Source organism: Coturnix japonica, chromosome 9 (genome assembly GCF_054131305.1).
Source record: "Coturnix japonica strain WE chromosome 9, WE-NBRP24, whole genome shotgun sequence".
NCBI lineage: Eukaryota > Metazoa > Chordata > Aves > Galliformes > Phasianidae > Coturnix > Coturnix japonica.
This window is the reverse complement of record NC_140671.1, coordinates 7,479,051-7,494,487: the sequence shown is the minus strand read 5'-3', so window position 1 is coordinate 7,494,487 and position 15,437 is coordinate 7,479,051. Positions and strand designations below refer to the sequence as shown.

The 15,437-nt window shown below is 39.7% G+C and overlaps 1 protein-coding gene across 4 annotated transcripts; it reads left to right on the top strand.

Moving 5' to 3' along the window:
- Positions 1-297: 297 nt before the first annotated feature.
- Positions 298-15,388, top strand: SMPD4 (sphingomyelin phosphodiesterase 4). Of its 4 annotated transcripts, XM_015878069.2 has the most exons (19): positions 298-374; positions 561-647; positions 1,308-1,450; positions 1,577-1,652; positions 2,053-2,161; positions 2,502-2,554; positions 2,950-3,101; positions 3,759-3,891; positions 4,234-4,305; positions 7,610-7,699; positions 10,337-10,482; positions 10,930-11,020; positions 11,593-11,693; positions 11,967-12,130; positions 12,582-12,787; positions 13,031-13,264; positions 13,973-14,104; positions 14,257-14,385; positions 14,869-15,388. In XM_015878069.2, the coding sequence occupies exons 1-19, from the start codon at positions 312-314 to the stop codon at positions 15,193-15,195; spliced, it is 2,508 nt and encodes an 835-aa protein (XP_015733555.2). In that variant the 5' UTR covers positions 298-311; the 3' UTR covers positions 15,196-15,388. The 4 variants fall into 4 exon arrangements, with proteins under 4 accessions (XP_015733555.2, XP_015733556.2, XP_085412172.1 ...); XM_015878070.2 differs by lacking the exon at positions 7,610-7,699; XM_085556046.1 differs by lacking the exons at positions 2,053-2,161; positions 2,502-2,554.
- Positions 15,389-15,437: the final 49 nt, after the last annotated feature.

Below are 15,437 nucleotides of genomic sequence, written 5' to 3'. Positions count from 1 at the left end.
ACCAGCTTGTTGCATTGAAAATACTGGAGGTGTTTGTTAATTTTTCCCTAAGTAACAATAATGATAAAGAACATAAAGTTTTAATGGCTGTGATGAAGCATAAGGCTACACCACATTGCCTGACCTCACGCACAACCCTAAGCCAGAACATCTCCCTCAGCTATCCCTTCCCCTTGCATGAAATACAACAGAAATATCCATTTTAACCAAACTAACGTTTTTTTAGGACCAAACTTATAAACCACCCCCACCACATGTGACTCTGACATCATCACTGAGCGCCGGATGAGCGATGATGCAAACAAGCTGCGATGGCCGAGGTGCGGAGGGAGGACATGGCCGGCGTGTACCTGCAGCAACCCAGCTACTTGCTTGTGAGTGGGGCCGGGCTGGGGGCTGGGGTGCGATTATCATCCCTAATAACGGCCTGTCCGTTATCAGAGCGGTGCTGTTACTTTAGTAACGCCGACAGGAGTCGCTCCGTGGGGTTTAGTGCCGTGGCTGTGATTAGAGCTGTCCTTTATGGCACCGGGATCTGATTCTCGTTTAATTCATAACAGGCCACGCTGAAGGCGGACTGCATCAACAAACCGTTTGCACAGAGGTGCCACGATCTGGAAACGGTGATTGAGGAGTTTCCTGCTAAGGTGAGTGGCTGCGGCCTTCCCAGGAGCACAGTGCCCAGCACAGCACATGGGGTGCTCTCTGGGCTTTGTTCCTATCGCTCCTTCCAAGTGTTAGAATCATAGAGTCCTTAGAGTTGGAAGGGAGCTCTGGAGCCATCTAACCCAACTCCCCAGCAATAAACAGGGGCACCACGGCTAGATCAGGTTGCCCAGGGCTTCATCCAGCCTTACTGTGAACATCTCCAGAGATGCGGTATCAGCCACAGCACTAGGTGACATATTCCAATGCATCACTGCCCTTACTATAGAAGATTTTTTTCCTTCTGAGGATCTTGAATGAAACAGTGAGCATTTCCCAAGAGTTGAACAGACATTTCCAGTCACCAAAGGGCTGTTTCAATTGACTGTGCTTCACTTATACCTTTCAAACTCACTAACATTTACAGTGGTGTGTTGCTGATTGGTGTTGTGGCAACTCTGGTTGGAACAGAAGTCAGGTAAATTATTATTCAGCCTCCACTCAAAATAAGTAGCCAGTAGCAATCTGGAAGCAGTAATAACCGATCCTGTGCTGTTAATAGTTGACAGAAGGTATTTTTGTGTATCCTGAAGCCTGCAATAGAGATTCTTTGAGTAAGGAATCATAGATGCTCTAACTCTTGGTGTCTGTTCTCCTGGAAGGAACTACATGGCATCTTCCCCTGGTTGGTGGAGAGCATTTTTGGCAGCCTGGATGGCACCATCGTGGGCTGGAATCTTCGCTGTTTGCAAGGAAGAACAAATCCTACCGAGTATTCAGTAGCTTTGGATTTCCTAGATCCCAGGTAAGTACAGTAAAAAGTACTGTGAATAATCGGTATTTGACTTCTCTACATTAGTGCCAACATATAAAATTGCAGAAGCAAGACAAAAGAGAATGCTTACCATGTATTTTCAATACTTGTTTGTAGTGGTCCAATGATGAAATTGGTTTACAAGCTCCAAGCAGAAGAGTACAGATATGATTTCCCAGTCTCCTACCTTCCAGTGAGTAACTGAAACATTTGTAAGAAGAAAAAGTACGTGTTGCAGCTATCGGAACATTGCATGCACTTCATACATAAAGTTCAATCAAGGTCATGCTATAGCATACACATCTCATTGAATGGTTGCGGAGGAGAATTCCCAGCCATAGACAATGTAGGAGATGGTGGCTGTCAGCAGCTAGATGCTTTTTTTTCCTTGAATTGAAATACTCATTTTCTGTGAAGAAGTTGGCAGTTAACAAAAGAGGGTGTGTTTGCACAAGTAATTACTGCAATGCAGTGAAATCCCACTGAGCTGAATTTTGATATGTTCATCAGAATGCAGAAGAGTTTCAGAATCTGATTACACTCACTGTAAGCATGCTGAGTATCCCAACTGACATTCCATTACTCTCTTCCAGGGTCCTGTGAAAGCATCAATACAAGAGCAGGTCCTACCAGAATGCTCCTTATACCACAACAAAGTCCAGTTTCCCTCATCTGGTGGTTTAGGTTTGAATTTGGCTCTGAGTATCCTTTCAGCAGTTAGATATAAGTCAGAATAAGCCAAAAGGCTGGTTAAGTTTGCTGCTATTGCATTTGTTGGAAGCCATCTAGCTGCACCTGTAAAGGTTTCAGTTTAAGACAGACTTTCTCTATACATAGCAAGAGGCGTTTACATTCCTTTAACTTACTGGTTATGTTCAGTCAATTGGAAAGCAAGAAGGCAAAGCTGAATTTGCTGTTAAGCTCTGTAGCAAATTAACTTACCTATGACAAAATGGAAGCGTACAGCCAGTCATCATCCCCAGATATCTAACAGCTGTATCTGTTTTTTTTTTCTATTTGTTCCTTGACTCTGTTATTCCAGACCCATTTGAATATTACATGTTCTATTTTGCAATTAGTTTGATTACACAGAAGGTAAGTACTTTTCATAGTTCTAAATCATCTTAGTCCTTTGTAACAGTGCTCTAAGAGCCTTCTGAGGGGCTGTCCAACTGTTTTATATATGCTCCTAGAATTTGTTATTGCTTCAATTCTTTAAGGAGATGATTGATAGATGGAATACCCATCTGGTATGTACCAGTAAGCAGTCTGTCCAATGATATGTGAATGTGGAGCAGGCAATGGATTCCAAATGAGTTTTCTACCAGTAACACCTTTAATACAGACAGAATCACAGTGTTATACTGTGCTGTCTGGTAGTTTGGTTCCTCTTCCTGTTGTTACCTGCACTACAAAGCAGTATGCTCTTCTCATACTAATTACAAGTTCCCATACAACTAGTTATTTGACTTACTCTTTGCCTGTTTCAGAACTCACCTATCACACAACATATCAGCCCTTCCAACAGCGCTTATTTCATCTTAGTGGACACATATCTGAAGTGTTTCCTACCCACAGAAGGAAGCGTCCTTCCTCCACCTTCTTCAAACCCTGGGGGAGCCATCCCTTCTCCAACTCCCAGGTAATGGCTGCAGTGCCAGAGGCAGATTGTGAAAGTACTATACTTAAAGAATATGGCTTCCTGAAAATAAATCTCTTAACAGGAAGAGAACACCTCCACACTTTATCACCTCTACATACCTGTTACATAATTACAGAAATAATGTATTCACTTAAATGAAGTCTCTGATAAAAGTGAGAGTCTGAAAATTAGCTGTGCATAGAACAGAAAAGTACATGCAACAAAACCTGTGTAATAAGATCACTGCATTTTGAATCTTATCAATATTAGGAATTTCACGTTAATGTAGAAAACACAGAGCAGTAATACCCTTTATAATTGCATTTTGAATACATTTCATGGGAACGAGCAGGAAAGGGGAAAAAAACAACAATAGGAAAATGTTATTTTTGCTTTTAAAGACAGCATTACTGAATATAACAAGGGCTGTGTCGAGGTGGCTCAGTGCAGCGTGAATAATAACATGGTGGTGGATTTTTAAAATTTAAATTAAAATGACTTGTAATTACAGCATCAGAAGTGTTAAAATGTGCTATTGACTATGCAGTTTTCCTTCTTAAAGACTGTTTTTCAGTGAAGAAACCAGTGATCAAAAGCAATGATCTGTTTCCCTGTACTGAGGCCTAATTATTTCAGCATTTCTGTTCATCTCTAAAGGACTCCAGCCGTGCCTTTCACTTCCTATGGCATGCACCACACCAGCTTGCTGAAACGGCACATTGCCCATCAGCCTTCTGTGAATGCTGACCCAGCTTCCCAGGAGATATGGAGATCAGAAACGTTACTTCAAGTAGGTTGGATGCAGGGAGGAAGGGGGGGTGGGGGGCAAACCAGCACGTCTGTTGCTTCTCTGCTATCATAGAAGGGAAAGGAGAACCTGGATTTAACAGTTGTTCTGAAACAAATTCCTGTCATGTTGCTGAATTAAATTACTAATGTTTATTTAGCAGGTGCCAACAGTGCAGCAACAGCCATTTATGTTGATTAGATGATAACCTGAAACATCTCTGAAAATCTGTTTTCAAGTACAGCTTAGTTTCCGAATGACCTACCGTGGTCTTCACAAACAATCTAGTTTGTGACAAGTGCTGGATTATTTGTTCCCCTCGTTGAGAAAATCTTTGTTCTGCAGATCTTTGTTGAAATGTGGCTTCATCATTATTCCTTGGAAATGTATCAGAAAATGCAGTCCCCTCATGTCAAGGTAATAATATTTCAGTCATATACAACATCTGATGTTTGATTTATCTTGATGTAAATCTTCTGTAGAGAATTTTTTGGTGTACTGTTCTAAAGGAAGGAAAACTTAATCTGAGTGTCTACATGAGTGTCTATATGAGTGTCAAAACTGCTACTCTTCAATTATGGAAAATGTTCCAAGTGTGTCAACCGGTGTTTGGCTTCATTGAAGAGGCAGTGATGGTTTGTTTTTTAAAGGGGAATTTGTGGGATGGCCACAACGATATCAGGAATCAAAGTACTAAATGACTGGAAAGATGCCACCATAAAACGGGGTTAAATTGCACTGGGGTGAAATAACTGCAAAAATCTAGAATTGATTTCTAGCAGTAATAGCAATTCAGCATTACTGTTAACCGTGAGAAATCTCAAAGTTCTGTATTCACCTTATAGCATAAAACCAAATTCTAAAGGGAAAGATTACTAAACTGTCTTTGGGTTTTAAGTGTGTAAACCATTTTGTTATTTTGTTTTCCAAAATAGATTTTCTTCAGCATAAAATGTTGTCAGAAGCACAGTGTGGCTACAATGTTTAGAACCAGTTCTTATCCATTTAACATACTGTTTTAAGCAGACTGTGGTCGCCTGTCCAGTAAAACTATTGTATGTAATAGGGAAGCTAAGATCAAAGGTGCTATAAATGCAAAAGGTTCTTTTAATATGTTGATCTTTAGAACTGTTTCTGAGTTTAGTGGGACTTCTGTAGGAAGGGAGAAAACTATAAAAGCTATTCAAGATTCATTCTTGTTTAAAAAAGCAATGAAAGCTGATTAACAGAAATTCTACTCCTTCACTTCACCAGGCTGTAAAATAACACATATGATTTGCTGGGGAAGAGCTGCAGGGTTCTCTTTAATCTTAACACTCCAATCAAACTTCAAGCTCTTATTAATACTCAAGTATTTACTCTTGAGAACCTCAGCAGCATGGCTGTGCACCAGTGCTTTGTTTGTCTGTCTGTCAAGTCTTTGTGCATCAAGTGCTGTGCTTAAGCCAGAAGTGATGACTGCTAAACTTCTCTGCTCATCCTCTGTATTTCAGATGATCTCTAATTAAGAGAGCAACCCTTAAGACAGTAACTCTGATGGTAGATGAGGCCCAAGAGAAGCTTAAAGTTGTTGAAAAATCACCACTATGTGCTCCTCTGTGAGGTGTGTTAAGTCACAATTTGAAGCCACTGCTGCCTGATGATGCTTCTTTATGAGAAGCAATCATGGACAGGCAAAAGTAGCCTTTTTTAATGGCTGTAAAAGGGACAGGAGTTTCCTATGATATTCAAAAATGGATGAAGAACCACTGTTGTAGGACTGAGAAGAAGTTCCATTTGAGTTGGGGACAGGACTGTTGAAAGTCAACACTGCTTAAACTAAATGAGGAAGCAGAATACACAGAAATACAAGTTTTGTTTTAATCTAAAGGTTAAAGAGTTTGACCGGAAATCCAAGATCACTCTAAACCTTACTTATAAAATGATTACTAGCTATGCAAATTCACTTGATGCTGTTTAGCCTTCTGTATATTTGGGAGGAGCAATTAGGTTCTTCTATCCTGGGACCTGTTTCATCACTAGTGACTTGAAATGGTTAAACACCTGTACTGGAACATGGGGCAAGGTTCCACAGAACTTGCTCTTTCCTTGCCCAGCAGACAGATGTATTTACACTGATGGGCCAAATCAAATCCCAGATACCCCATTTTTTACTGTGCAGTGCATCAAGGACAAATAGATTGTTCTTAAAACGGATTACTCTCGTGTCATTACAAGTAGAGAGGGAATGGGAATGAGTAGTAAAGAATTTGAGAAGATATTTTCCTACTTTACTGTTTCGAATTCATCCTGGATCTGGTTCAAATCTTTGTTGTCACTGTGCATTATGTTGAGTTTCACTGCTCTCTCCATTAATTCAACTGTTTCTCTGTACTTTTACATTCTCCATTCACTTTCCTCTTATACGTTGCAGAGCCCAAGCATGCAGCATTTATTTTCCTATTCCCTTCTGCTGTGATCACAATGAACTCTTACTAAAATATTGTTGATGCTTTATGTAACACTTTCTGAGCTTCTAGTGCCAGGTGCCACAGACCCCAGCACTGCATGCAGAACACCTGTCACATGCAGACAGGCTTTTGCTATTGATGCTGCAGCACATGATGTGCTTCAGATGCTGAGGAACTTGCAGTAACAATTCTACCACTCCAAGAAGAACCAAAAGATACTAAACTGACACTAGAGAAGTCATTGAGTAAGGACTGATTAGAGACAGCAGAGGTGTGATCTGGAGAGTTAGCTTAGATGCCTAACAATAGTTGTTGAGATCTGTGTAGTGTATGTTGTTTTATGTTCATTCATTAATTTCATACGTGTGTCACTGTTTGCCACAGTATCCTGTTCACTATCACATTGTCAAAATAATAGTTCATCCAAGAAGGGAAGTGGTAGAGGCTTGCAGGAATTTCAGTGCTAAGGCAACCCACTTGAGCATATAACGTTACATTAGGCCTCTTGCTTGCTTTTGTGTGCACTTGATGTTTCCCAAACAGTAAAAGCAATGTCCTCTTCTGAGTAAATTCACAAGACCTGCAAATCTCTCAGGTGGCCTTTGAGTAGAAGGAAGGTGACTAAGGATTTCTCTGAACTGGGAACATACTGATCACACTAACACTCATCATCAAAAACAACCTCTTCCCCTTTTTTACCTGGGAGGAAGAACAGAGTATTAATTTGAGTTCCTTCCTAGGACACAAACCCTGCTTCTACAGCATTGCAGGTAAAAATGATAAAGTATTCCAACTAGTATTAAAAAAAAGCATACAGAAAAATGAACATTTATTAACTACTGGGGAAAAAACAAAACCACTATAAAGCCTTGTTGCTGTATTCACCTTCCAAAATAGGCAGTTTGGATCAGCTGTTCTTATGAACTAAGGCAGTTCCATAGCTTATTTGGGAAAAGCTCCTTATCCCGTACCACTGCTTGCTCTGAGAACTGCAAAACAGCCCACAGCCACACTCCTTTCACTCCTACTTGTATTTGCAAGTTGGTAAAGGCTCTGAAATGCTGTGGAATCATGCTACTGGTTCACAGAAAGAAGAGGATACTGTGGCTGCAGCTGTTATTGTGATATGTTGTGTGTGACTGTATTTGTGATGTTCATTTTTCCCCACACCCTTCTTCCTTGGGCTCATTCTCACTTTTTTTTTTTTTTCTCTTGCTCTCTTCTCTCCTTTTCCCCCCTCACCCCTTCCTTTTTTGTTTCTGTTGTCTCAGCTGGAGGTTCTCCACTACCGACTCAGTATCTCCAGTAAACACCACGGTAGTCCTGCCCAATCCAGCTACCAGGCCCTCCACGCATACCAAGTATTATCATCTTTTCATTTTGTTTCCTTTTTAAAAGATCTTGTTCCATCTTGCAATCCGCAAAGTGTACTAATGTTCATAAAAAAAGGTACTGCATAGTTTAATAACTTGATTGAGTACGAACTACTGAGGTATAATAAACTTCTAGTAAAAGCAGATAGTGCGAGGTACTAGCAGAGGTTATGGAGAAACCATTTAAAGTTTAGTGTGTATGAGGATAAATTGGGAACTCCATGTTTAGAATGCCTTCTTGTGATGCATTATAGGAGGACATTTGTTATCAGCTGTGCTAACAACTTCTGACATCCAAATTGTCCTCATGATTACAGACTTCTGCCTCTCAAAAACTAATGATTTGAGCAAACCCTGAATGGAAAAGTAGATCAGAATTGGCGTGGCTGTATTTCAAAATGAAAGTAGTTCATGCCTTGTTTGTTTTGGGGGCTTTTGTTTTTTTCAGCCAGTGAAATGCCAGGAAATAGGACTAAATTTGTAGCAGTAGCGTGAACTTGATTGTCCTGCTTTGCAAAATGACACAAGTGGTACACTTGCAGATTGTTCAGGAAATGTGCATGCAAGAACATTCCTGTTGGAACGGATTGCTGAACCCTTTCTCCTTACTCCAGCCCTTTATTCATTGGGTTTTTATTCTGGGAAAGAGGAGGGCTAAGCACATGCAGTATAAAGCTCTTTAGTACAGTGAAATATTTACCTAATTACAGTGTTTAAAAAAAAACCAGCATGCGTACATACATCCTGTCACCTGAAGTTTGGGGGGAAAAAAAGAAAGTTACAAAGAAAAATACCTTTAAAACAGTAATGTTCATTGTGTTGCTGATCTGGACTAGGAGAAAAATAAAAACTCCTACATGAAAAAAACTATTGTGAAGTCACGTACTGGAATGGTATGAATGCAGGTTGCAAAGGTACTTCCATGTGGAGCTTAGAATTTCTAGGAAATAGCACCTATTGGCCTATGGTGGGATACTAAATGTTTCCGATTACTTCTGGACATCTTTGACTAAACTCCTTATGACTCCATGCTTACTTAATTAGGGCTGTCAAGAACACAAGACCTTCAATAGAACTGATAACAGGTTATCTGAGGTTCCTCTACTGGTTCTTTTTCTAGAGTCATCTTTAAAGCATAGTAAAACCTCAAGAAAAACTTTTGATGTTATAGGAAATGTAAAAGAACATCTATGTTACCTCAAACATCACAGACAAAAGGACATGGACACGCACAATAGTTATATGCTTGTATGTACATACACAGCTACAGCAGTCAAGAAGCAGAAACCTTTTGCATGAAATACCAGTTAGTCCTTGTAACACTATAATGGGATGTTGCAGAGCCCAAGCATCCCCATGGGTGGCAAAGTCTTTGTTTTCAGCAATTGAACAAGCCCAAACACAGCAGCCACTGATATATTAATGAAGGAAAAAAGCAGCTTACCTTTGGAAGGCCTCAGGTGGGTGGGGGGGGGCAAGTCTCCAGCTAGAGATGCTCTCACCTTCACTGCTAACTCTTAAATGAGGGCTGGAAAGGGATGGATCCTGGCTCCACCCTTTCTGGTCACTCAGGTACATGGTATGCACCTGAGCCCCCTGCCCTGTCATCCCACCAGGTGCTCCGTCACTGGTTCAGGCCATGACTTAGCATTTCCTCTACAGTCCCCCTAGAGTTATATTCAGAAATCTTACCTCAGCATGGCTTCATTATGGCATTTTGGAAATATCCTGCAGCTACTAATGCACTTTTCCAGCATCTTCCATTAGACTTGCAGCTGTACTTTAGTTTCATGTATACTCTGCTTTCTAGAAATATGAGAGCTGTGAGACTTAGAATACAAATGGTATCTTAAAACTCACCTTCAGTAGCGGATTGAGGTTAGTTCATTACTCCTAAAGCAGATTACAGTAGCACAGGAGTTAACGCTTTGTCTCCAGACTGTGTAGCAGCCCAGCTCTGCTGTTGGGCCCAGGAGAACTAGTTCCTTTTTCACCACGTTCTCCTCCCTGCTATATCACACACTCGCTCATTTGTTAGCAATGTTACTGTGGCTCACCATCACTCCTTATGCTATTCCTGCCTGGGCTACTTCTACCTGTAACAATGCTAGAAGTAACAGGATCATGCAGGACTTGAAGCAGTCCATATTCTTAGTGTAACTCTTTCTAGCGTTATTCTTTGTTATAAGACAGATGAGTAAGGAGAACTCTAAGGAAAGTCAGCCAAGAGCATAACAAAAGAGTTGTGCTATTCACAGCAGTGAACTTATAGCCATAATGAAAGGCTGAACATTCTTATTTCAGATTCTGATAGGCTGAAATCAACACAGATTCTATTATGTTATTCACACCCATAGAGAGTGCTACCTTGAAATTCACTGCCTTGAATACTGCAGGTGCTTTTTCTTACAGTCACAGTGAACTGATGATGGCAGAAGGCTGATTCAGTTTGTCCTGGGGAGCAAATCTGTCTGAAGTTACCCAGTACCAAATTACAGTGAAAAGCCTGAAAGAAAGAGCATTTATATTTCAGTTTCTATTCTGAAAATACCAATTTTCTGAATTATCTCCTTGAGGGTTAGCATACAATGCTTACTCTCTTCCTGTCTTCTGCTTTAAATCTAGGAATCATTTAAACCCACTGAAGAGCACGTGCTGGTGGTAAGACTGCTTGTGAAACATCTGCATGCTTTCAGTAACAGCCTGAAACCAGAGCCTCTCTCCCCTTCGGCCCATTCCCACACAGCCAGCCCACTAGAAGAATTTAAAAGGTGGGTAGGTGCGTGAACTGTCTCTCTCTGGAACAAATTGTTTTTCTGCATGACAAACTGTTTTCAGCAAGATGCTGGAGTTGTTTTGATAGCTAAATTGAGGAGTGCATTACTTGAAGAACAGGGGTATGTATGTGAGAGATTATAGATAGTATTTCTCGTATTCCGCTTCAGAATGCAGTTGTCCTGCTGCTAAGCTAGTCTTGTTTTGGTACCAGTCAAAAAAAAAAAGAAAATGCTACCAGAGGATTCCAGCTAAGGTTAATGGAGAGTTTTACACATAAGTCTGAGTTTAAATTAAATAGCTGGTAGCTTAAATTGAGGAAGAAAACAAAAAGAGTTTGGGTCAGTCTCTTCTGTATTTGCTTTTCTGGAAATGGATTGGGTTATTAGTTTTAAGACTTACTGCTAGTTTATATGTTTGATGGTGTCTGAATCTGTTCACAGGGTTGTGATTCCTCGGTTTGTCCAGCAGAAACTTTATATCTTTCTGCAGCACTGCTTTGGTCACTGGCCACTGGATGCTTCTTTCAGAGCGGTACGTACTTGATTATCTGAGAATGTACTCAACAAAATTAGTGCTCAATTACTGCTGCGTAGCACCATTCTCTTGGTTGTGATTTTATTTCCTGAAGCAGAGAAGTTCTTTATATAACATGTATATTTAATGTTAAGGAAAAAGTACCAGATAGATGTATTTAAAAAAAAACACAACAAGATTAATAGGTTTTGTGACAGTGGATGCTTTTTCTGATATTGAAAGTGGTGGTTGCTTGAGAAGAGTCATTACTCTTAAAACAGATACATTCTTAGAGGTATTAATTTCTTCATTGTATCTAGTACAGTATATCATGAACAGAAGTCAAACAACATTTATGATAGAAAGATCCTGCAAATATTACCTTCTACAAGCAGGACAAGTAATAGATTGTAATTTAAAGTAATTAGGAGTTGAAAAATAAAGGATGTAACAGACAGGTGTTGCTTAATAAAGCTACAGTCAGCTATATCACATTTTTTTTTGAGGAAGACAAGCCAGAACACTTTACAGAGCCCATGGCTTCTGTGCAAGTAAGATTTTAATGTTTTTCATGTGTGGTTTTTGCTTAGGTTCTCGAGATGTGGTTAAGTTACTTACAGCCTTGGAGGTACGCTCCTGAAAAGCCACCTCAAACTGCAGAGCTGTTGCCTCGCAGCGTGCCAGAGAAATGGTAAGTAGGAAAGCAACTGTGAGTCTGAAACAAGTCTCAAGTTTATGCAATCTTGAGTACACCACAAGGATTTCAGGGAAGTATCCCCTAACATGAATGGGCTTCCTGCACAAGATCAGGAATTATTTCTTAGAACACAGCCTTTTGTTTTTAGACTATTCTTTGTGCAAATGGATAATCTTCTCAGAGTTAGTACAAAAACATTCCCTTTGTGAATTCCTAAATAACTGTTTAAATAGCTGTACTCACAAATTCTGTATTCACTCCTTACAGGGCTGCCTTCATTCAAGAAAACCTTCTTATGTATACTAAGCTGTTTGTAGGATTTTTGAACAGAACTCTTCGCACAGACTTGGTCAGTCCAAAAAATGCTCTCATGGTCTTCCGAGTAGCCAAGGTCTTTGCTCAGCCCAACCTAGCTGAAATGATCTTGAAAGGTAAATGAGTATTTTGACATCTTATGCTGTCCTGTCTCGCTCTTTCATCTCAGTAGGTGCCAACCTACCTCAGAAGTACTGAATAGATGTACTTTCCTATTTTACGTGCCATTTTACCATTCAGATATCTGCATGTCTTCACACTAGTTTGTAATAGTTGTAAAAAATCATTTTAGTATGACTACGGTCCCCATCACATTTCATTCCACAAATTTTCCCTGAAGAACGAAGAACACAACATTGGGTGTTTACAGTATTTCTTACAATGGTCTTACTTGGCTATTTAAGCTTAGGATTAGAACATCTTCTAATCCTAGCTTAAAAAAAGAAGTGGGCAGCTAGTCACATTTGTGCTTAAAGATAACAGCCTTAAGATGCTTTGCAGCTGGACTTTGTTCAGGAAAACCCGGAATATCATATAACCATCTTCACTACTCCTCTCAAACTCTAGGAGAACAGTTATTCCTGGAGCCAGAACTTGTTATTCCCCATCGTCAACACCGACTTTTTATGTCTCCCACACTTGGTGGAAGCTTCTTGTCATCGTGGCCTCCAACTATTACAGATGCCTCATTTAAGGTGAAGAGTCATGTTTACAGCCTGGAAGGACAGGACTTTCAGTACAAACAGATGTTTGGCACAGAAGTCAGGAACTTGGTAAGCAAAAGGCATCTTGTTGCATGTCTTGATTTTGACAAGTGTTCTCTTAATTCTGAGCATCCACAGTATCCATTTATGAGAAGTTAGGAGTGGAAATCTTCACTCTGCACAGCTGTAAAAACCTACTTGCTCTTTGGTAAATAAGTTAATGTAAGGGCTTGCAAGTTTTATGTTTTATCCGTGTATATTGATGCTTGAAGGTCCTGTGCAGATCATATTTACTTACTTCATTTGTTTCAGGTGTTAAAACTCGCTCAGCTGATCTGCCAGGCACAGCAGACAGCAAAATCCATATCAGACCATTCTGCAGAGACAGCGTCCAGCTATTCCTTCTTTTCATGGTTTAAGTTCACACCATCTGAGATGAACGGTTCCTACACAGGCAACGACCTTGATGAAATTGGACAAGACAGCATCAAAAAAACAGATGAATATTTGGAAAAGGCACTGGAATACTTGTGTCAAATCTTTAAGGTATGCAACACCTTTTTAATAAATTCTAGTGAGGCAGTATGAACAAGGGTCAGGATTCCTCAAATACACTTCTAGCTCTCTTAAACTTTTTGTATTCACAAGAAAACTTGTAAGTCATTTAGGCTTGTGATCATTTAGGCTTGACTTCACCTAAATACTCAAAGTACATTGCCATATAAATAGAGCTGAATTTCTAATTATCAAGCTCACTTTAACCATTTTGCTGGACTCTTCTGTAGTTTATATGAAACCTGAGTCTTAAGTACCTACTCTCATGTTTATGAAGAGACGGTGCACAGTCTAGACTTAAAAACCAGTCCCGTATCTTCTAAATGTAAGGAAGTACAAGAAACATAATAGACACCTGCAGCTCAAGATAAAGGGATGAGGTAGATATTCTCTCATTATTTAAACTTAGAACAGATAAAGGTCTGTTTTCCACATACACTGATAATAGAATTGATTGAAAAGACAGCTATTTTGGAGCTCTCCTGGAGAAGGGGAGAACACTTCTCTGGGATTTGATAAATACGGAAATCTCAAGACTTAATCTCCTTTTTATTTCTAACAGAGGTGCCTTTAAGGATTTCTTGGTACTTGTGCTGGCTATCAAAGGCATCCAGTGCTAAGGAGTTTGTGAAAGGAGAGGTAAATGAAATAGATCTTTCTTCTAAAAATGTGCTTTAACACTGTGTTATTCTTCAATAGCTGAGTGAGGCCCAGCTGAACCAAATGATGATGAAATGTGGGACAGCTCAAGATGAGAATGGAAAAAAACAGCTTCCAGACTGCACTGAAAGTGAGAATGGCCTCATTCTTACACCCCTTGGCCGGTACCAGGTGAGAGAAGAACCATTCCATACTGCTGCCCTATCTTGTTCCTAAGAAAACAAGTTGTCCTACATCACAAGAAATGCAATTTTTCTGGGACTAAGAAAGCTGCCAGCATAAAGGCATTTCACATGATACAGGGTTTCTTTTTTCATTTCCAGATGATAAATGGCTTACGTAGATTTGATGTGCAGTATCAAGGGGATACTGAACTTCAGCCCATCCGCAGTTATGAAAATGCCACTCTTGTCCGCCTCCTGTATCGTTTATCCTCAGCACTTAATGAAAGAGTAAGTACAGCACTGTCTTCCCTGCAAAATTTCTGTTCTTTATTACATATGCACATATGGTGCTTGATTTGTTCTTGCATCTCCCCTTTATTGTGGGTGTGCAGTGGTATATACTAATAATGGACGTGTGCATAAAGATTTCCTCATAGCCTGCTAGTTTGCCTCTAATTTTGCTTTCCTTATGTAAAACAATCAAAATATTTTAAATGTATCTTTATGTTTGAGCAAGGGGAATATAATTCAGAATAAATACTCTTTCAACAGGAAAAGGCAAGTCTTTTTCTTCCTACAGACATTATAGATACATCAGAAGCCCAGAGTTACATAGAATTACTTTAGTGCATTTGACACACTTAAAATTTCTTGTAACACTTTCCCTCTGTATACTCATGTACAAAGGAAGAAAACTGTAACATAAAACAATGCTTACTTTATACCATTAGTTGCAGTAAAATACTAATGTTTAAACTTTCCTTACCTCAGTTTGCTGAGCGGATGGACGTGCTTTGCTCCAGGGAAGATTTTGTTGGCAGATTTTGTCGCTACCATCTTACAAACCCTCACCTCGCACACAGAATCAGATATAGTCCTGCGCTGAAGGACAGAACAAACCAGAACTGGGGACCAAGAATCAGTCTGAGGTTTCTGGCCAGCTACAGGACTCTTGTTTCCTTGCTAATGCTTTATTTCATTGCATCCTGGTTTTACATTGGGCCAGTGGGTTGCACATTCATTATTCTATTCAGCTATTTTCTTTATGCTGTAATAATGACTTTCTTCTTTGAAGCATGGAAACCACATGAACACTAATTTCCTTCTCTCATTATACTTGTAAAAATAAATGTTCAAAGGATAACTATGCTAGGATATTCAATGAGCAAAATGTTTGAATTATCAGATATTTTTCATATCAAATTCAATTGAGTTTTTATTAACAACTATGAAGCTGTGTGGAATAGTTCATGTAAATTCTATTTTTATAAAAGCCTTCTTATGTGTTTGAGTGAACGTGACTTTTTGTTCAAGGTGGGAAGAATAAGCCATCACACTGA

Coding starts and splice junctions, on each gene's coding strand:
- SMPD4 (XM_015878069.2), top strand. CDS start 312: ATGGCCGAGGTGCGGAGGGAGGACATGGCCGGCGTGTACCTGCAGCAA. Junction 2,555..2,949: donor TTAGTTTGATTACACAGAAG/GTAAGTACTTTT, acceptor TGCCTGTTTCAG/AACTCACCTATCACACAACA. Junction 14,386..14,868: donor CCTCAGCACTTAATGAAAGA/GTAAGTACAGCA, acceptor TCCTTACCTCAG/TTTGCTGAGCGGATGGACGT.